This window comes from Chondrus crispus, genomic scaffold, assembly GCF_000350225.1.
Source record: "Chondrus crispus Stackhouse genomic scaffold, scaffold_8, whole genome shotgun sequence".
Classification (NCBI taxonomy): Eukaryota; Rhodophyta; class Florideophyceae; order Gigartinales; family Gigartinaceae; genus Chondrus; species Chondrus crispus.
The window spans coordinates 343,617-364,284 of NW_005178810.1; the positions used below are offsets into that span (position 1 = coordinate 343,617).

The 20,668-nt window shown below is 53.0% G+C and overlaps 3 protein-coding genes; all 3 read left to right on the forward strand.

Annotated features, from left to right (window-relative positions):
• Nucleotides 1-206: 206 nt before the first annotated feature.
• On the forward strand, nucleotides 207-2,395 carry CHC_T00007612001 (hypothetical protein). XM_005711841.1 is given in 2 exon segments: nucleotides 207-2,174; nucleotides 2,175-2,395. 1 exon segment carries the CDS (start codon nucleotides 207-209, stop codon nucleotides 2,172-2,174), a length of 1,968 nt encoding a protein of 655 aa, XP_005711898.1. The 3' UTR covers nucleotides 2,175-2,395.
• Nucleotides 2,396-5,534: 3,139 nt separating this feature from the next.
• CHC_T00007613001 (hypothetical protein) lies at nucleotides 5,535-5,978 on the forward strand. The gene has a single exon (XM_005711842.1). The coding sequence runs from the start codon at nucleotides 5,535-5,537 to the stop codon at nucleotides 5,976-5,978; it is 444 nt and encodes a 147-aa protein (XP_005711899.1).
• Nucleotides 5,979-5,999: 21 nt separating this feature from the next.
• Nucleotides 6,000-6,433, forward strand: CHC_T00007614001 (hypothetical protein). The gene is made up of 2 exons (XM_005711843.1): nucleotides 6,000-6,223; nucleotides 6,337-6,433. The coding sequence occupies exons 1-2, from the start codon at nucleotides 6,000-6,002 to the stop codon at nucleotides 6,431-6,433; spliced, it is 321 nt and encodes a 106-aa protein (XP_005711900.1).
• The last annotated feature ends 14,235 nt before the right edge of the window (nucleotides 6,434-20,668 follow it).

The window sequence follows — 20,668 nt, forward strand, 5'->3', positions numbered from 1 at the left end:
GGGGTAACCACCCCGGCAGCCCGGAGCAACCTCCTCAATGCCTTCTACATCAACAGATTGCCGTGTTTGAAACACTGGAAGGTGCGGAATTATCGCCCTCAAAAACATAAGACCATCTCCATCGCAGCGTTTATAAGTCAAGATGTGCTCTCTTTAAACTCCCTTTTTTACCGCATCCGCGTTCTTACTTACGCAATCATCTCATCATGGTAGCCCGTTGTGCCACTTTCCCTATCCTTGTAACTCTCTTACTCTTCCGTGTTGCACATTCCATCCGCTGCCAGCACAGCAAGCACTGCAAAACTGATGATCCCAAACTTCTAGGCTTGTGCGCCCCACGCCACCGCGTGTGCTTCACCATTCCGCATCCAGCTCGTCAAGCTACCGAAGACGACGATCACGACGACGAAGACGCCCCGTTGTTTGTCTCCTCGTCTGAATTGATCGAGGAAGCTAACGCTGACAAACTTTCCGTCGCTGCCAAACGCGACGTTATCGACGCGGTCAAAACCATCTACATGAACATCAACCCACACCGATTTCTACATGAAAACCTCCTCAAGATCGATTTTCCAGCCGCGCTGGACAGCATTGACATCACCGAAGAAATGACCAATGTCGAGTTTCATGAGAACATGATGAATGCTTTCCAACTCATGGATGACTATCATTCAGTATTTGTCTCGCCGGAACCGTTGAGATCTTCCGTCGCCACGCTTGGCTTCGTCGTCGCCAAGTTTTTCGAGGAAGGATCCAGGCAACGACAGTATATCGTCAATGATTTGCTCGCTGAGCTCATACCGTCCAATTCTTCCTTTGGTATCGGATCAGAGCTACTCCTTATCGATGGTGTGCCCATCGACAAGCATGTTCTCACTCTCGGCAAGAATTCTCCTGCCTCCAACCTAGCAGCCCAGATCGATTTTGGCATTTTTCTGGTGTACTTCCGATATCTATCAACCGATCCTATTCCTTTCAGTCCAACTGTCGATATAGTTTATCTGACAACAGAGGGAATCAGGAAATCGATCACGCTCCCATGGTTCTTTGCCAAACTTAATACCCAAGAGGCCGCGGACACCATGTCCCATGCAGTGCATCCTGCTGCATATCAACCACTACATGGAAGGCCCAATCGTGCGGTTTTCTCCGAAGCGGACAAGCGCAAGTTGTACGAAGAAGTTACCGCAGAGCCGTTAGACATCACTACGCGAGTCGTCGAGAACGGCCGTGTGCCAATCGAGGTTTCATCCGAGTTCACTGAGCGCTTCACCGCAGAAGTGATTCTAACCAAATCCGGTCTAATCGGTCGATTTGTAATACCAGATTTCGGAGCTCGCGTGTCATTGGGGCTGGCTCTGGAAATTGCTCGCATCCTGCGCCTCATGCCCCTCAACGGATTGATCATGGATCTTCGATACAATTCAGGGGGAGATGGGGACTACGCCAAGGTGCTCGCTGAATCGCTAGTAAGCGAGACCGTGCCGCCTAACCCACTTACACTTCGGGCGTCCCAGTTTCTGCAAGACCTGTTGCTGTCGGCAGACACGAAAAATGTGACCGCGGAGGAATTTGCCCCGTTTCCCCCGCTCATCCGCGCGCTAAACACATCACTTGCTATTGGTGAGCAGTTCACAGGTCCAATTCTTGACTTATATTCTTCAGAGTTCAGGGAGCGGTTTGTTCCTCGGGCTTACTTTGGCCCTGTGATAACCCTGGTGGATGGAATGTGCTACTCTGCAGGGGATTTATATACGTCCTTGCAAAAAGACTATGGGTTTTCGCGTGTAGTCGGTGTATCGGACAACGTTGGAGCTGGGGGCGCTTCCGTTTATCGATACTCTCAACTTGCTGAGTTATTCCCGCAAAAGATAAAGAAGGTGGAATCTGAGTTCACTACGGCATTTCTGCGCTTTTTCCGAAGCGGGACGAGTAAAGGCGCTATAGTAGAAAACTTCGGAATTAAGCCAGATGTGCGGTACTATCCGACCCGAAATGATGCCTTGTCGGATGATTGTGACTTGTACGAGTTTTTGGGTAGCATGTTGAAGGATATGAGAGAAGAAAAAGACGAGACCGGAATCGAACCGGAGGAGTTCGATGCTACGCCAGAGGAAGAGCCAACACCAGAGGAACGGCCAACGCTAGAGGAAGGGGAAACGCCAGAGGAATAGGCGATGCTGGAAGCTTTTGATGAAGAGAACGACGGGCAATTAGAAGAAGCAAATGCTATCTATCCTAGGCAGTACAGAGCTTGAAGGAAAGACAGACTCTAAGAGTAGCATTAGTGTAATGTATATACTTTGTGCAGAAGAAAGCGAGTTACTCGGGATGGCACTAACCTGGCGGAAACAAGTGACGACAAGTATAAAGGATGGTTAGTTAAAATAGACAATTGCCAAGCCTTGTGATATCCCTAGCGCTTTTTTTAATGATCACTAACTACAGTGTACGTTAATTTTGACGCTTTATAGCTCACTTTTTACCTAGTGCTTCGAGCTATCGAACTGCACGTCGATAACGGCCAATCAGACGAGTCGACTCGAAAAGGATTGGCAGAAAACGGATAAAGTCTCACTGTTTGGCGATGCTTCTTACAGTGACACCTGGGGACCTCTCATTTCGGGCTAGGTCCATTGTGTTGTTGCTGAGACCCGGTTCTAACTCAAGAGAAATCTTGATCACTCGCCTTCACAATATCATTGAGTGACCTGCAGCCTATTCATTGGATAGTTCGATGTTAATCTTTAACATTAAACTTTATCTCAGCACTGTAAGAAGTGTCTGTTTTTTGGAGGCGTCTACTGCCGGGAGCGAATCTTCCTTTTGTCTCACTTCCACACATCTCTTTCCTCTTTTTTCATTCGTATTTGCGCCAAACCTCCCGCCTCTGGCGGTTCTGTATTGGTAGTGCTTGTAGCTGTCGCGATCTCGTGAAAATGGAAGGATTGCCAAGGCGTTCCCCCCGTTGGCTTGCAGCTGAGAAATCGTTGCTAACAACGCCAACGCAATGCAACGCTCCGTGCGCTCCTGCGTCCATTTTCGTGCTATCGGCCGTTGTTGTGTGCACAAGGAGCTCGCCAAAATCATTCGCAACTAGTGTCAGGAGAACAGAAGCAGCTGTGGAAAGTGGCGTCGTTGACGTTTAACTGCCGCCGAGAGCACTTTTCGAAAATGTGCACGACGACCATGACGTCCCCATGGAGAATAAGCTTTTCACAATCATCGCAAAGAAAACAAAGCGGACAAACGGGGAAATTGGAAAAGAATGTAAACGTCGTACATCAGGAAACAAGATGGAACTGGTGTACCGAAACTACCTTTTGGTGCTGCAGAGGGAGAGGGAGGGAGTTTCATTTGAAAGAACGTGTGATGGGAATACAAAATTCAGCAGTTTGAACCAGTTCATAGAAGAATTTGAACAGAATGTATGCGATTTCGACAAACTACTTCCAGTCCAAATAATTGTACAGACCCTGAGGAAGTGTGGAGATCGAGGTTTGGGCGACAATGGAGAGCTTTCTCTACAAAAAAATCCTTCAAGCATCCCCGCAAATGTAGTGCCATTATTCTCAATTTCTGAATTTGTGAGGCTATGTGTAACTCTGTGTGATGATACTCCTTCGAGGAAAGCATTACTGGAATTTAACAACGCGCTCACGCTAGACAACTTTCGCACAAATTTTACTCGGGATGACCTCTGGCGGATTATTGCGAGGCGCTTTAATGATCATTTTATTTCATATAAACAGGATTTCTCCACGTCCGTACCGGGGGCATATTCCTCGGAGCCCCCCCTTTGCGAGAGATCTGCTGAAAAGTTGAAGAATCTCTATCAAAGGACACGATCTATGTTCACAAAACAATTTGAGGATTACCGTAAGTCGGGAAACAACGATCCGTATAACTTCCATATTTTTTAGGTCCGCATGACAAGGAAGGGAACGTTGCGACAATGGATATGAAGCGAGTTTGGATATTTTTTGTGGTATGCCGGTTGGGCACTAAGGAACCAGACCAGTTCTTGTTAGATGTAAGTTTACAAACATTTGAGATTGGTATGGAAGAGGGGGGTATGAGTTCTGCATTGAAGCCTAATTCATCATCTGGCAAGAGAAGGCGGAGTGCGTCATAAGAGGTGGCTGGGGAATAAATTAAGGAAATGAGAATGGAGAGTAAGGATCGCTGGGGCGAGGTGAAGGATATTATGACAAATGCACACAGCACCACGAACGTAGCTAGGAAGCCTACCTCGCTTTCCGACAAACTTAAAAAAGAGGACTGGTATGACATCATCGAGAAGCGCACAATGCGGTTGAAAAGGGTGAGAGACGCAGGGGCTGGCGAGGGCATTATTTCAATCTGCGAAAAGGGGCTATCGGAGGCTGTTGAGAAGTTCAACAACTTGCGAAGCGATGACTAGTGACATATGGAACGTCCAGCTGCTCCACAACACGAAGCCGCACCCCGTCTTGGCCATCGCCTCGCCGTACTGGAACACAGGCAGCCTCTTCACGTCCCCGCCCCACGCCGCCTCGCCGCCGCCGCCGCCGCCCGCGTACGCGAAGACGACGAGCGACGAAGAAGAGGACGAACAACTGACGAGCGGAGGACAGAGACAGGATCGCAGGTTATTTTAAACGAGCAAGGGGTTGTAATTCCATACGTAGAGCAGCGACTACAGGTACCAATCCGAAAATCACCTGCATGTAGTGTACCAACCCACCCCTCCATCAAGCCATGGAGGTCGAAGATCCTACTCCCAAGCCGCGCCGTTGCACCTACGAGGAAGAGTTGTCCTACCTTCGTCTTGTTTCCCCATGCCGTTAAGATATCTCCATCGGCTTCGTCCCCGACATGCTTGCCCCGGGCACCTTTACGTGAACGAAGTCCTCGCACCGCTAGTCAATGCCGAGCTTGAGCGCGCCGCCAAAAACCCGTCTCTCTCGGGCGGCTTTCTGCCCGCCGTCAAGCAAATCGCCAACGTCTCCTCACTCCCGGGAAGTGTCGCACGCTCCATCGCCATGCCCGACGTCCATTCAGGCTACGGCTTTGCCATCGGGAACGTCGCGGCCTTCGATATGGACGACCCGCAGGCCGTTTTCTCGCCGGGTGGTGTGGGCATTGACATAAACTGCGGCGTCCGTCCGGACGGACGCCGCAATTCGCAGCGGCCGCTGCGCACTAATCTCATGGAGCAGGATGTCCATCCATTTAAGGATGTGCTCGCCCAGACGCTCTTCGACCACATTCCTGTCGGCGTCGGTTCAAAAGGCATCATCCCGACGACCATCCAGTCGCTCGAGGCCGCCTTGGAGCTCGGTATGGATTAGTCCCTGCGTGAGGGCTATGCCTGGTCCGAGGACAGGGAGTACTGCGAGGAGAATGGCCGCATGCTCCAGGCAGACCCGTGCGAAGTGTCTGCATGCGCGAAGAAGCGCAGCTTGATCCAGCTGGGCATGCTGGGCGCCGGCAATCATTACGCTCAGATACAGATTGTGGATGAGATCTTTGATGAAACGGCGGCTGCGGCGATGGGCGTCACGACTGTCGGACAAGTCGTCGCCATGATCCATTCGGGGAGCAGGGGCTTGGCACATCAGGTGGCTACGGATGCGTTGCAGCATATGGAAAAGGAGATGGCGAGGGATGGGATCGTGGTGAGTGATAGGCAGCTCGCGTGTGCGCGGATCGAGAGCAATCATTTGGCCGAAATGGCAGCCGCAGCGAATTTTGCCTGGGTCAACCGGAGCTTGATGACGTTCTTAGCGAGACAGGTGTTTGCAAAGTTATTTAAAAAGTCGCCGGCAGAGGAGAACATGCACGTGATCTACGACGTGAGCCACAACATTGCCAAAGTAGAAACGCTCAATGTATATGGGAAAGTGAGGAAGTTGCTGGTGCACCATAAGGGGCCGACGCGTGCTTTTCCGCCGCACCATCCGCTAGTGCCGTACGACTACCAGATGATGGGGTAGCCCGTGCTGATCGGAGGCACGATGGGGACGTGCAGCTATGTGTTGCTTGGGACCGAAAATTGGATGAAAGAGACATTTGGGTCGACGTGCCATGGGGCGGGGCGGGCGCAGAGGCAGTCCGCTTGCCGGCAGCAGCTTAACTATGAAGAGGTGTTGAACAACTTGGAGGGAAAGGGGAATGCGATTCGCGTCGCGTCGCCAAAGCTGATCACTGAGGAGGCGCCAGAGGTAGGTGACAGGAAGGCGTCAAGTTTTTTTCTTTCGTGTTGTGAGAAAGGAGAGTCGCAGCGGTTTTCTTTTGCTAACCCAGTGTGCTTGTGCGCTGTCTTGTTCTTTGGTTTGTGTCGTGCTTGCATAGTTACAAGGACGAATCCGCGGTAGTGGACATATGCGACCAAGCCGGGATTTCGCGAAAGTGCCTGAAGCTGCGGCCGATGGCCGTCATCAAAGGGTAGCGCGGCGAAGGCCACGCGGCCAAGCGAGAAGCGCACAGTTTGTCTTCTAGCGAGAGACTCATCATTTATTTGTGTCTTAACTCACGACTTGCATCGCATCGCGCGCGTGCCCGCTGGAAAGCATCTGCTCACCGAATCTCTCGGCGTCCGCTCTCTGTGCACTCGGAGGTACTGCGCAGCGTCGGGGGTGGAAAACCTTTTTGCTCCCGTGATAAAATATCTTGCGGCGAGATTGCGTGGCCACCCACCGTGCCCGCCACCCCACTCCTGTCTGCACCAGTGCCGCCGCGCGAGCACGAGCGCGCACAACGAAGCGACGTGTCCCGGAGCCGCGGGGAACGCCCACAGCTGGCGCGGTCAGGAGCGCGCGCGAGCGACTCGCGCCGCGTATACCACATCTCGCGACAGCGTGCGAAGCGCGCGCACCCCCGTCACAGAGCTTTCGTGCATCTCGCCCCCCCCCCCGCCTTCCCCCGCCGCACATGCTCCCCCGCCCCCGCGTGACGCATGTAACCGCCGGTAAACCGCGGCCTCACTTCCGCGTATAAAATACGCACCTCTTCTCGCGAGCGATCTTTTGCATTCGAAAGATGCATATACCATATGTCCATGTATATACTGGCTTGGTGACCAGCACGTCGGCGGGCGTGGTGACCATGGCAGCGACGTGTAGCATAAACACCCCCCCTGACGTAGAGGGGTGTATGCTTTAGCTCGACGTTGACCCTTCGGAGGGGAGAAGACGGGGAGAACGCAGAGCTAACGAGACAGGGAAGCGGGCCCTGGTAGCGTGGTAGAGCGGGACGGTCGGAGACGAGCGTACGCGCAGGCCGATCTACGCTGCGACGCCCCGGGGCAGCGCTGGGTAACGTACCAGCGCTGACGGGCGGAGGCAGATCTAGGCTCGCTCGCGTACGTGTGTGTCCCCTACCCGCTTTGTCCCGTTTAACGCGCTCGAAGGCAGATCGCGCGTGTTAGGTAAGCTGGAAGACGGACCTTGACGGTCGGTGGGTGACAATTCCGTGCTTGTCCTCTTCCATTGCCGCCGGTCCGCTCCATATTTAATATACAAAACAATCTACAACTCCACAGTACCGACTGTAGTGGACTACTGTAGTACAGTTCGGACCGTACTGTAATATTGTCAGCCATCGGCGCTGACAGTACACGTGTGTGTGCGCTTCCGTCCCGCGCGCTACACGTGTGCACGTGTGCACGCGTGCGCCCTGGACCCGTGGGGTACTCGTGGCAGTACTGTAGAGCGTCGGGCTCTACCGTAGCTGATCTGGTTCTCAATCTAATCTAATTACTGTAGTGCAATGCGCCTGTCAGGCAGAGACCAAGGTCCGACGGTCCAACTCAAACAACAACAACAAAAACAACAACTGCCAACGGCACAGCGCTACGGAGTGTTCGAAGCTCCCTGTCCTCTTTAAGCGGGTTTGCGGCACGCAGTAGCTCGGATCCCTGATAGCGGGGGCAAAGAGAAGGGCCCAGCCCGGGATCGGTAAATGGTGGTAGAGACTTGTAAAGGCAGCTACTGGACGAGTTCGGAGAGGCGTCTAGGTAAACCTGGTCCGATGGGTCGTAAGTCCAATGCTCGTAGAGCGCCTTGTACACCTTATACCCTTGATAAGGTCTTCGACGGGGACGTCGCAACGTAGCCCCTCGGGAAAGAAGAAAACGTAGCAGCGCTACACCGTCGTACTGCCCGATGGCAAAGTACCAACACCGGATTGGTCGCAACCAGATTCCGATGGAACCAACGCTGAGAAAAGCACCACTGGTGCACCAACACAGAAGCCCGATGGCTAATGACGTCACGATGCGGATCGCAATCCTACAAGGTGGGACCAACTCAAGATTAAGGGAAATTAGAATAGGGAAGTAAAGGAAAATTGATAAGGAAGAAGGGGACCCCCGAGCGCAAAGGATGCCGTAGGCTTAGGTAAAAGGGAGCGTCTTGGTAGAGACGGACTTCGACCAAGGCGACATTCAACTCCGGCAACTCGGGTTGGTTTATTGACTTGATCGGTCAAAGGGCTAAGTTATATAGAGCCCCGCCGGGGCGAGTACAGTAGCTCCCGGCTCTAGATTCTAGATCTAATTAGTAAATAAATTAAATAATTAAAATAATCGTGCGCTTCGTCGCACACGTGTGTCCCCCAAACCCGGACTACAGTATCCAATTTGGTTCCTTTTTCACTTCTTTTCACCCCCCTCGTCAGGTGCGTATTGCACTACAATTACGTCCCCCAGGCGGGGCTTATACCAAACGGCCCCCCCCTTAAAGGTGACCGTCCGCGGTCGCGTGTCGTGGTAGCTATCGTTGCAGCAATTCCCCTTGGCAAGGTGTGTCGCGTGCTGTCTCCCCGATAATCCCTCCTTTCCACATCGTGACTCCTCTACTTCCACTCGCGCACGCCCGCTTGCTCGTCACACGCGCCGGCTGCTCCTCCTGTTATGACACCTCCGCTCCCCGCCTCGTCGGGGGACGCTGCCGGTCCGTCCACCGCGACGGCCGATGCCGCGAGTGTCTCTACTTCCCCCTCCGTGGGTTCCGTGGCTCCTACGGGAGCGCCCGTCATCGCGTTCCAGAAGTCGCGGCCCGCTCGTACGCCCTTGGTGTTCGCGCCGGCAGGGGCCGCGCCGTTGCCAGCGTCGGAGGCCGACGAGCCGCGTCGGCCAGAGTCGGACCCCGGCGTCGCGGCGCCGGTCACTCCTCCCGCTGGCCTCTCTGAGGCCTTTGTAGTGCAATGTGCTTAGCAGGCCGCGAACACAGTCCGACGGTCAAACAAAAAGAAGAAAAACAGCAACAGCAACAACCACTGCCGATGGCACGCGCTACGGAGCGTTCGAGACTCCCTTTCCCCTTGTGTGGGCTTGCCGCCCACAGCAGCTCAACTCCGACGGGGGGTAAGGAAAGAGGCCCGGCCCGGGAGGATAATGGTGGTAGAGACTTGTGAAGACTTGAGTGCTCGGCGAGTGCGGGTTGGCCTTGTCTACGAGAATGTAACCGCGGTTCGCTGGGTTGTAAGGCAAATGCTCGACGAGCGTCTTCAGCACCTTGTGTATAACTCAAGGTCTTCGACGGGGGCTTGTTCAGCACTACCCGACGGGATCGTAACCGTGTAGCAACGCTACTACCGATGTGTTGCCCGATGGCTAAAAACACCCTCACCAGCGCGATCGCGATCGCGGTAGGTGGTACCAACTCTGTCTTATACAGTAAGACCTTCGACGGAGGCGTCGTTACAACAGCCTTCCTACGGAACTTGAAACAGTAGCAGCGCTACACAACGTGTTGCCCGATGGCTAAAACACCTACACCGGACCGGTTGCAACCGACTCCAATGGAACCAACACAATTACGGGAAAAATAGATGTAGAGATAGAAAAGGATAGGAATTAGAGATAGAAAAGGTAAAAGGATAAGGAAAAGGAATGGGACCCCGAGCGATAGAGGATGTCGTTAGCGGCGTAGAAGGGAAGCGCGTCGCGTGAACGGAAGCGGTCTTCGACGAAGGCGAGATCTAACTCCGGCAACTCGGGTTACCTTTACTGACTTGGTGGTCAGCGGGCTAAGGTATATATCGCCCAGCCGGAGCCACTACAGTAGCTCGCGGCGCTAGATCTTAGATTTAATCTAATGTCAGCAAAATTAATGCCAACTAATTAACTAAATAAAATAAAATACTTAAAAATTAAAACTGTGCAATTATTCACACGTGTGTCCCCCAACCCGGACTACTTGTCATATCCAATTATTTTTCTTTCGTTCCAACCCCATGTAGAGCCCATTATTGCACTACATATCCCCCTTCTGAGCGCCCTTGTACAGCGCCAAGCCATCGTATAATCTCCTGCCGTCCCTGACCGTGTTTCCCAACCGTCAATCACTCTGCGCGGCGCTCTAGCAAGGGTAAGACAAAAATACCATGCTTCCTTCTCCGTCAAAACACTCAGACGATAGTGCTACCCGTAAACGTCCGGGTGTGGGCTTTCCTTGCAAGTCCGAAGTGCCCCGGGGTCTTCCTTCCATACCCCATCTACCCCCTGTTACCAACCCTGCCGAACCGGCCTTCCATCCGGGCTACCATTCCTCTTGGGTAGCCCGCCGTCATCCTTCGCTCGAGGAGCTGCAGAACAAAACCATGCGCGATAACGCATCCCTGTTCGCTTCTGCTCAATGGTTCTCCTCTGTGGGCATCCGCGACCTTGAAGGCATTGAAAATAATTTTGCCGACGACGCGGGCATGTTGCCCGGTAACCTCCCTTTGCAGGCCATTCACACCTTTTATTGGCGCACCCGCATCGCTATACCCACCTCCATCCTACGTCACCCCTCCCGGCGCGGTCGCTCTTCCTTATCCCTGCGCTTCATGGACGCTGTGCTCACTCGGATCGAGATTCCAATGGCCGACGCCCTCATACCTTCATGTTACCACTGCGACACTTGGCAATGTCGTACGGAGGGGGAACGACTCTACCTCGAAAACCTCATCGACTGCACCTTACGGTGACCCCGTGTGCGAGGCGGACCGACTGTGGCGCAACCAACGCACCATTACGACCGACGCCATGTTTTGGACCCAAGCCATTCTTTCCACAAACTTTCGCCATACGAAGCGCAGAGGTATTTTCTTTTTCCAAAATACCGTACGCTTTGAACGTCGGGTCCGATCCGACACTGGATACTTCGTGGCGTACCAGATGATCGAGGCCCGTGAAATTTCCAGACAGCACCACACCAATCGATACCGACGAACCCCTTCCTGGTGGAGTCAATACGAGGTATGTCAGGGTTTCTGGGCTGAGTTAGGGCCCGTCCTGACATATTATGGCAGTCATTTACGCGATCCGCAGCACGGGCTGTGGACTGTGTTTCTCACGGAGTGGTGCGTGAAAGTCGCCGCTACACTCCTGTGGGGAGTTTTCGACTGTTGGCGCTTGTAGCACCTCCCTTCGAAACTGCGCGAACAGATGCGTCTCCTCGATTTTTCTGTCCCCCTTGGCGGATCCGATGTGGACCGTGAAGTGCACGCCCTCCTCGACTTGATCGAGACGGTAGCGTGGGATTGCGTTCCTCCCCAAAATTCGTCTCGGTCCTTTTCACGCCAGCGACCCTCCTTTTCCCCTGGTAGAAATCATCCAGCTGCCGGCGACTTCGTGTGGATCAACCCCTGGTCCTCCTCCCTCTGTTCTGCCTGGGAGGCCCAGATGAGCCGCCGTTTCGGAAATCAACAACCAATCCCCAACACGGTCACTGTTGCGAACGTGGATCCTCGAGAGCCTGAGATGTGCTCTCGACTGTCGTGCACTGAGGGGGAAGGGTGGGATCCCCCTCTGGAAGAGCGCGCGCGTTCGGGGGGCGCGTGTAGGGGATTATCGGGAGACCACCCGTAAGGGACCGGTACGGGGCCGGGCGCGAAGCGCAGTAGGGAAAGTAAGGGAAAAAGTGGGGGAAGTAGAGCCCAGGAGGGGCGGAGCGGTAGCGACAGCTGTCGCGCGGAGAGCCGGGCGTAGCGGGGCGACGCGCGCGGTAGAGACAGGTGGGAATCGGGACGCAGATGGCTCGCAGGGTACCGTCGTAGGACGGGGACCGACTCGAGGCTACGACTCCGTTCCAGAAACCCGAGTTGTAGACCCAAAGCTTCGTACGGTTTTACTTAGGGTCGGACGTCGGCTATATACTAGCCGACGTCGGAGCTATAATTAATTAAACTAAAAATACTAAATTGAACGACGGCGGCGAGGGCCGGAGAAACTCCTCTTGGGGAGGTATGACAACCATTATACGTGGGGAATGACACCTGGACACAGGGGCCTGGATGCCCGGTTACACGTGGCGTGAGGTACACGTGTGCACCGGAGGGGGAGCCGCGCTGGCCGGGGACAGGTGTCTCGAATGAGAAGATGAGGGGTGTCAGTGCACTACATCGACCTTCTGCTCCAAGTTCCCCTCTTCCTGCACCGGTCCATCCCTTCGCGTCTGAGGCCCCTGTGTGCGTCGTACTTCATCCCACGAGCTCGGCGGATATCTTGTCGCTTCGAGTCGTGTCTTCCTGGGACGTGAATCCAACCACACTGCCCGCTTCCCCTTCACGCGAGGGACAGCTCGTCACCCCCACGCCGACCTTGCCATTGCCGTCATGTACGGCACCCATGGGCTGGACCCATCCTCAGGCTCCTCTGCGCGTCGAGCTTCCTCCTGCGAGCTGCTCGACGGAAACCATTTCAATTCGGGGAGCACCACCGTCGAACGGGGATGCTACCCCACGTCCGGCTTCCCCTTCACCTGAGGGTCCGCTCCTCGCCCGTACCTCGGTTCCTCCCTCGTCCACAATTCCCAAAGAAAATACCTCTGCTGCTGCCGTTTACCATCGCCTTCTCATGGCTCATGGTGTGGAGGGAAAAGCTCTCCAGGGAGCGTCCCTAGACGACTTGCGAGTCTTAGCTCGGTTTGTCACCTCCCTTCCAAAGGGAAAATCCCTTGGGGCATAGTCTCGTTCAGACGTCGGCCACAGCACTTCCTTGCGACTTGTCCTTCTTTCCCCGTCCTTCCCACATGATAGTCGACTAGCGACTTTATCGTACGACCTTTGGGCGATAAAAAGAATCCACCTGCGAATCCCCTGTTATTTTTAACTTCCTCCTCTTTTTTTTCTGCGTACCGTCACTGCGGTCATGCTATTGCGGAGCGTGCGGCCCCCTTCAAGATCGGAGCCCCTAGCTTTTTCGTCCTCTGATCCGTGCCGGGACAGCACTATAGGAGTCTCCTGCGACTTTCCTCTAGTCGATCTGCACCGCTTTTCCATTTGCATCACGGTCCGCGTCATTCCTCCTTTTTTCATAAATTTCCTCCTCTTTATCCTCGGCAATTATCCTCCCTTTTTTCATGTGCCCTGACTCTGCGCTACGAGGAAGGCAACGTGCGTGTTTACAGCATCTCCGACTTCCTCCTTTCTTTTGACCTCTTCTTGCCGTCGGCAGGAGCGTGGCGGTCCCGGACAATTTTTCTAGTCGCCCTCCCCCCTTTTTGTTCAGCAGTCCACGAGACGTCATCAATGATCGCACTTTCAGTTGCCCCGTTGCCCGTTTGGAGATTCTTCATCAAGGAAATACAGTCCCCCGTAGAGTTTCTGAGGTGGTGCGCTTTTCTTTCCTCCTCTTCATTTCTCAATTTCCCCCAATTTCCTGCGCATTCTCTTTCTCCCATCCTCGATTTGCGTCTTCCTTTTCCTCCTCTTTTGTGGTTTACCTCCTCTTTTTGTCTCTCCCTTTTTACCTCTTCAAATTCCTCACTTACCTTCTCTTTTCCGCGCATCGAGCAGCCCTCGGTTTCCTAATCCGTCGAAAACTGTCATTCTGACAATGAGCATCTCTACCACGACTCCCTACAACTTTTCTCTGTTGTAGTTGCCGGTTCGGCTCAGTTCCCCTGGACGCCGTTAGTGGCATTCGCCACTTCCGCGTCCTTCCGTTTCATGGCTGTCCGTTATTAGTTCCTCGATCGGAAGCCCTTTCCCCTGTTCACATTTCATGCCATAAAAATTATTGAACCGACGACGGAAGCTCCGCGCGGAAACCTCTGCTCTCCCGACTCCGGCGGGGTCAAGAACCCGGTTCATTAACACGTAGGTTCTACACTCTCTCTTTGACATCATCCCTTACATGCAGACTCAGATTTGCGACGCGATAGGTGTGGAGACGTCAATGTCGTTGCCCGTGATCTCATTGTGTCCTGACGGCGATTCGTAACTAGTTGAGGTGGCGACGAGGGTTCCTCGTACACGTCTGGTCATACGTATTACGATTAGTTGATCGCATCGCGATGAGCGACCATCTTGATCCTGTCTCGGATCGTGCATTTAGATGGTATTCCAGGGTTCACGGCGACCCCATTCTCACATAGTGTCATCCGCCTGGTCGCCTAACTTGGCTTTTTCGTCCTTGCTGTCGGGCGAGCTGCCCTCGCTCTGTCATCAGGGACACGGGGCGGCGCGTGTAGCCTGTAGGTCGTGAAAACCAGTTAACAACTCGTGTGCGAGGCCATCGACGAAATCACCTAGCGTACCGGCGGTCTCGAAAATGACGGGCAAAACTTCTTCGCTATGCGATTACAGCGCGCGCTCGCTCGATGCACTTCCTGACAGTCGCGTGGGTAGGACTTCATCCTTTCCCTTTTTCTTGAATGTCATTCTCCTCGAAGTACGCTCGTGATCATCATGATTAAACAATCACAGTGATGGCTGGTGCCTTGTGCGCGAGAAGGGGGGTCGTAGTCGAGCTCCTCCCTTCGTGCGCATTGTGATATGTCGTGGATCGGCGGCCGTGGCTCATGCCAACAAACCAGCGTGATTTCTTGCCGTGACTATGGTTTTCCGTAATTTCGTTAATATTTTCAAACGGCGCTTGACACCTCTGTTCTCGTGCGTTGGAATGCGGCGCGCTCTTGCTCCGAAGTTAAAGTAGTGTCTCAGATCTCACCGGTCTGAGGTCTTCAGGTGCATGCGAGACGTCCCCGTTGTCCCCGTTCTTTCTGTGTTCACCCCGATTTCCTCAACAAGCACTCCAGATTTTGTCAGGTGCTAAACTAAATCTTTCAAACGTTTCCTCTGGCGCTGTGTAAACCTTCGTTTTCTTTCGTAGGAAATCATATTAATGAAGGAAGGCACCATGTGCTGCTCTGCGTCTCAATCCCATCTCATCATTATTCTGTTTCTTGTCTCAAATGAGAGGTTCCAGGAGTGATTCTCGTTATCGACGGTACGTCGCCATTATTCATGGGGTCTCTACTCAAGGACGGTCACGGTTTTCCGGACGGGACGCTGCGCAGACTCGCTTGCGTTCAATCCCCAATGACAGAGGGGAGATGCGAGGACAAAAAAATAAAACCAATAGGGGCTGTGTCGGTACGCTTTTTTTCAAGACAATATCGAGGGTTTCAATGAAACCTGCAGCAAGCCCTCTTCCGGGGTTCGAACTCCCCTTCTCAGATCTGACTCCTTCTCCCAAGGAGCTGACGATACCATTCGTCTCACGTAGAGTAACCCCAAAACAAAACAAAAAAATCGACAAAGACACAGTAACCTGTTCGCGTATACGGTGAACCTTGCTCCGACCTGTCTTCATCAAATGGGGAGCTTCACTCCATGGGGCTATTAGGATTACGTGTCTCGTCAGTGCCTTTGTCCGCTTGGTGTTCTTCGGGTCCTGTACGATCCTCGCTCGTCCTTCGCGCATCATTGCGCGCATCCCCAGGGGGGGTTTCTTCTCTGTTGTCAATGGAACGCCTTGTTTCGAATCGTGGGTCTACTGTAGAGTTTCCCTTCTCTCTGAAGTACCGATAGGCTCCTTCTTGGTCCTCGTAGGTTCTTCTGATCGACCTCCGCAGTGTGGGGTCGTGTCCTTGACAACACAAAATATAATAATAACTAAAACAGAACAATAACGAAACAGAAAAGAGGAAAAGAAAAGAAATAAAGAAACAAAGAAACGACAGAGTTGAAGAGAAATCATGATGACTAAGTGCTAAGTAGATCGCTCTGGAAAAATAGGACCAGTTGTGAGCGTCGACGTCGGTCACCGCGGGGTGAATTCGTAGCCGCGTTCTTCTGAGGGTGGTCCCTCTGGACGGGTCTTCGTGCTCGTCGAGCATGGGCAGTGTGTTAGCAGTGAGTGTGACGATCGGCTTCGTGTGAGGTCGGTTGGGGCTTAGCTGCCGAGCGACTTAGAATAGTTATGTCGCCGACTGTGGCAAACGATCACCACTTCGCCTGCGTACTGCAGCTGCAGTAATTTTTCCTGCTTTTTGATTATAATTTCACAGCATAGCTGGAATCGATTTCTCACTTGTGTCGCCTGTTCAGCGGTTTGTTGTCGACACGCTTATATATATATTTTTTGATTTCGTCATCCCCCACGCGGGCGGACCGCCCGTTCGAAACGTCATTTCTCGTCCGTACCGTGATGAGGCGTGTGTGTTTTCCAAGAGGCTCAATGCCTCATCCAAGGATACAGTTTCGCTTCTCTGCCTTGCTCTTCTTTCCTTCAAACTCCTTACTTGCGAACCTCGTAGATACGTTCCTTCCTCGAAGTTCTGACCTCTCTGTTGTTTCTAACCGACTAATTCTATTTACGATGGCTATCGCGGTTGTGCGTGCGACGCTTGCGTGGGTAAGGGTAGCCTTTTCCTTCGGAAATAGGTGACTATCGCGCTGCGGGGGATTTGCTCAATAGGTGCCCACGTTGCGTCCTCGATGGTATACCCATACCACCTCACTTTGAGAATTAATTTCTCCTCGTCGTAGCCGTGGTCCACGATCTTGTCGGTCACATACTCCTGACTCTCGGCTCCTTCTTCCTGCGTGTCCAACTGTCCTTCTCCCTTCCGAAGAGCCAGCGACTCATCCTCATCCTGCTCTTCCGATCCTCCCATCTCTTGTGGATCGGGCGGGATGCCCGCAGCTTCCTGATTTACCAACAGTCCTTCATCCGTCCTATTCTTCGCTTGCGCGGCGGGTTCTTCTCGTTCCCCTTCTCGATTGAGGAAGTGTAGCGCTTGTCGTAGCCCGATTATCGGCGCATAGTCCATGGGACTAGTGGCTAATTCGACTCTATCTCGCGACACGCGCTCTTCTTGGACGCCGATGGCAATGTCGACCGTATTCTCAATTGACTCCTTCACTTGATACGGACCCGTAGCCACTTGTGCCAACTTATGTTTCGGCTCGGTGGCCGTGCTTTGCTCCTTTCGAAGGAATAAGTATGATCCTGGAGGGATGTCATACTTCGGCTTGCGGAGCCTTGCGTCAAAGTTTCGTTTGTAGCGCGCTTGTTCTTTCCGCAAGCTCTTATCAGCACCTTTCATCAGGCTTTCCAACCACGACTGCCATTTCAGGTAGTACGCTCGATTCGACCAAAATCCTTCCAAACTTGGCTGTGCTTGTAACGCAATGCTTCTCGGCGCCCGAGCTAACACCAGGTCGAAGGGCGCGATGTTCGTAGTTCGATGAACTTGCGTGTTGTATGCGAACGTCACAGCGTCGCTAAATAGGTCCCAGTCCTTGGGATGCTCTCCAACATATTTTGGCAACGCGGAAGTCAGCGTGCGGTTAAACCTCTCAACTTGGCCGTTGGCTTGCCGGTGGTACGTAGTCGTGAACACATTGCGTATGCCGAGAATTCGGCAGACGTTCTGAAAGGACCGGGCCGTGAACTGTGTTCCATTGTCGGACAGCAGCTTGACCGGCGGTCCGTACACGAATACCCAATGGTGAACGAAGGCTTGTGCGATGTGCACAGCTGATATCTTCTTCAACGGTACGGTTCGTACCAGTTTCGAGTATCGATCGCTGATCACGAGAATATACCGATTTCCTCGTTTAGTTGTAATTAGCTCGCCGAGGATGTCGATGGCGACAAACTCCAGCGGAGCTTTGGGCGTGAATAGCTTCGTTTCCTTCGTGTTTCTTCTTAACTTCACCCTTTCCCGCGCACATGCGGCGCAATTCTTCGCGACTGCATAGCAGTCTAGGGGCATCGTAGGCCAGTAGAAATATCTTCTCAATGTCTTGTAAAGTTTCCTGCCTCCCGGGTGGTCTGCCAATTTTGCGTAATGGCTTAACCCTAGGACGCGGTCCCTTAACGATTGTGGTATCACCACTTGTACAAACTCCGCCGCGGTACGGCATACAGTTCCTTCGAATTCCTCCGTCTCCATGCTGAACGTTCTCACCTTTCTGGCGTCCATTTCTTCCTTGATGCGGTTGCAGAAGGGGTCGACGGATTGCTCGCGAATGAGCTCCTCCGGAGTGACAGCTTGGAATTGATCGAGGCGATCAGAGGCGTCAGAGGCGGCCCCCCCTCAAGAGCGAAGATGTCGTCTAACGCGTCAAAACTTTCCTCGTCCTCCACTGTACCCTCGGCCGGTTCGGCCATAAAGCATGGGATTTCGTCGTCGATTCGTCGACGGTTTCTCCTGCGGTCCGTAATCTTGACAGGGAATCAGCTTGACTATTCGCCTTGCTCTTCTTGTACTTGATTTCAAAATCAAACTCCGAGAGGCGGAGCCTCCATCGGATTAATCTCCGGCTGGGATCCGTTACGTTCATCAACCACCTCAATGAGGCATGGTCGGTATGCACAATGAAGTGCTCGCCATATAGATATGGTCTTAAAGTCTGTACGGCCCAAATTACCGCTACACATTCTTTTTCTGATACAGAGTAGTTTCTCTCGGCTGCGGCTAACGTTCCTGAAAAGGACCCGATGGGTTTACGTTGCGCATCCGGATGTGTCTGAAATAATGCAGCGCCGATTTGATAGTCGCTTGCATCGGTATCTACGGAGTAGGGTAGGTCCTTCTTCGGCAGCGCCAACACCGGCGGTGCCAAGATGGCGTCCTTGAGCTTATGAAAAGCTTTCTTGCACGGTTCGTCGAATCCTTCCAACTGGACCGGTTGTCCTTTCTCCAGTAGTTGGTTTAGAGGATGCGCAATTTTCGCATAATGCGGAACGAACCTGCGGTAGACATTGCAAAGTCACAGGAAGCTTCTAAGCTGTGTTTGTGTTCACGGGTACCGCACTTGTTCCAACGCGGCGGTTCGCGCAACATCGACTTCTAGCGTACCTGGCCGGACGACGTGGCCCAGGTACATGATCTTTTCCACGAAAAATTCGCACTTGCGGAGCTTGAGCTTGACACCTGCCTTTTCCAATACGGAAAGTATTTCATCCGCGTGCACGATGTGCTCCTCCCACGACTTGCTAAAAATTATTATGTCATCCAGATACACCAAACAGCATTTCCAACGGAATGGAGAGAGCAGGATATCCATTGCTCTCTGGAACGTCGCTGGCGTGTTGGTAAGCCCAAAGGGCATTCTTGAAAAACTGTAGAGACCTGAGTGGCACGAAAAAGCTATCTTGTCGCGGTCCGCTTCCGGAATAGGCATCTGCCAATACCCCGAAATCGCGTCCAAAGCGGAAAAGACCTTGGTTTCACCCAACCAGTCCAGACACTCGTCCATGCGCGGCAAAGAGTACGTGTCCTTCACCGTTACCGCGTTTAACCTGCGGTAGTCTACGCAAAAGCGCATCGATCCGTCTGGCTTGGGCACTAATAAAACGGGAGACGCCCATTCTGACTGCGCCGGTTCGATGACTCCTGCTTCTAACATTTTATACAGTACTTCTGCGTCCTCGACCTCCCGAGCCTTTGGACCGGCTCGATAGGGAGATTATGCGATGGGCCTGGTCTCCGGGACCAGCTCGATCCGGTGGACCGTGGTATTAATTTCACCAAGGGTCCCATCCCACATCTTAGAGTGTTTATTAAACATCCGTCGGAACCGCTCGCGCAACCGTTCCGGCACGTTACCCAGGTCGAGGTCCTCCACGTCCGGTGGTGGGGGCTCAATCCGCTGCTCCGGCTTCGACGATGCCGTGGCAGAGAGCCCACTCGACCGTTCTTCTGGCTGGTCTTCGCGCGCTTGATCATACGGTTCGCATCTTGTCTCGCCCGTAGGCGTCTTGGTGGAATTAGGAAAATTTTCCTTCTTCCTTTCTTGAATTCCGAGAACTTCACCAATGGTGGTTTTGCTCTCGAGCACGGCCCTCGGGTGCGGTAATAATTCTGCCACCACTTGGCCTTTTTGCACCCTGACAGGGTATGTCCTAAAATTTGCAACGAGTAAACGAAATGGCCTGTCAGGCTCAACCTGAACGACACCGTTCGTGCACGTCGACCCGTGCCTTTCGTACAACGACGAGTACGGCTGAAACACAACCAAGCCCGCCCTCTTCGAGGTGCATGCCACGACGCGTTGCGTCCCTGTAGTGCAATACCCGGCCTGGGAAAGGGACATCAGGGGGGTACTGTAGTCTGGATTGGGGGACTTCAGTGTGATTCGTTTTACACTATTATTTTAATTATTTATTTTAATTTAGTTACAAATTAATTATCTAACATTAGATTAGATTTAGGATCTAGCGCCGAGAGCTACTGTAGTGACTCCGGCGGGGCGATATATACCTTAGCCCTCTGACCCACGAGTCAGTAAGGTAACCCGAGTTGCCAGAGTTTGATATCGCCTTGGCCGAAGGCCGTCATTTACAAGACATTCCCTTCTACTCTAGCCTACGGTATCCTTTGCGCTCGGGGGTCCCGTTTTTCCTTATCAATTTTCCTTTACTTCCCTATCCTAATTTCCCTTAATCTTGAGTTGGTCC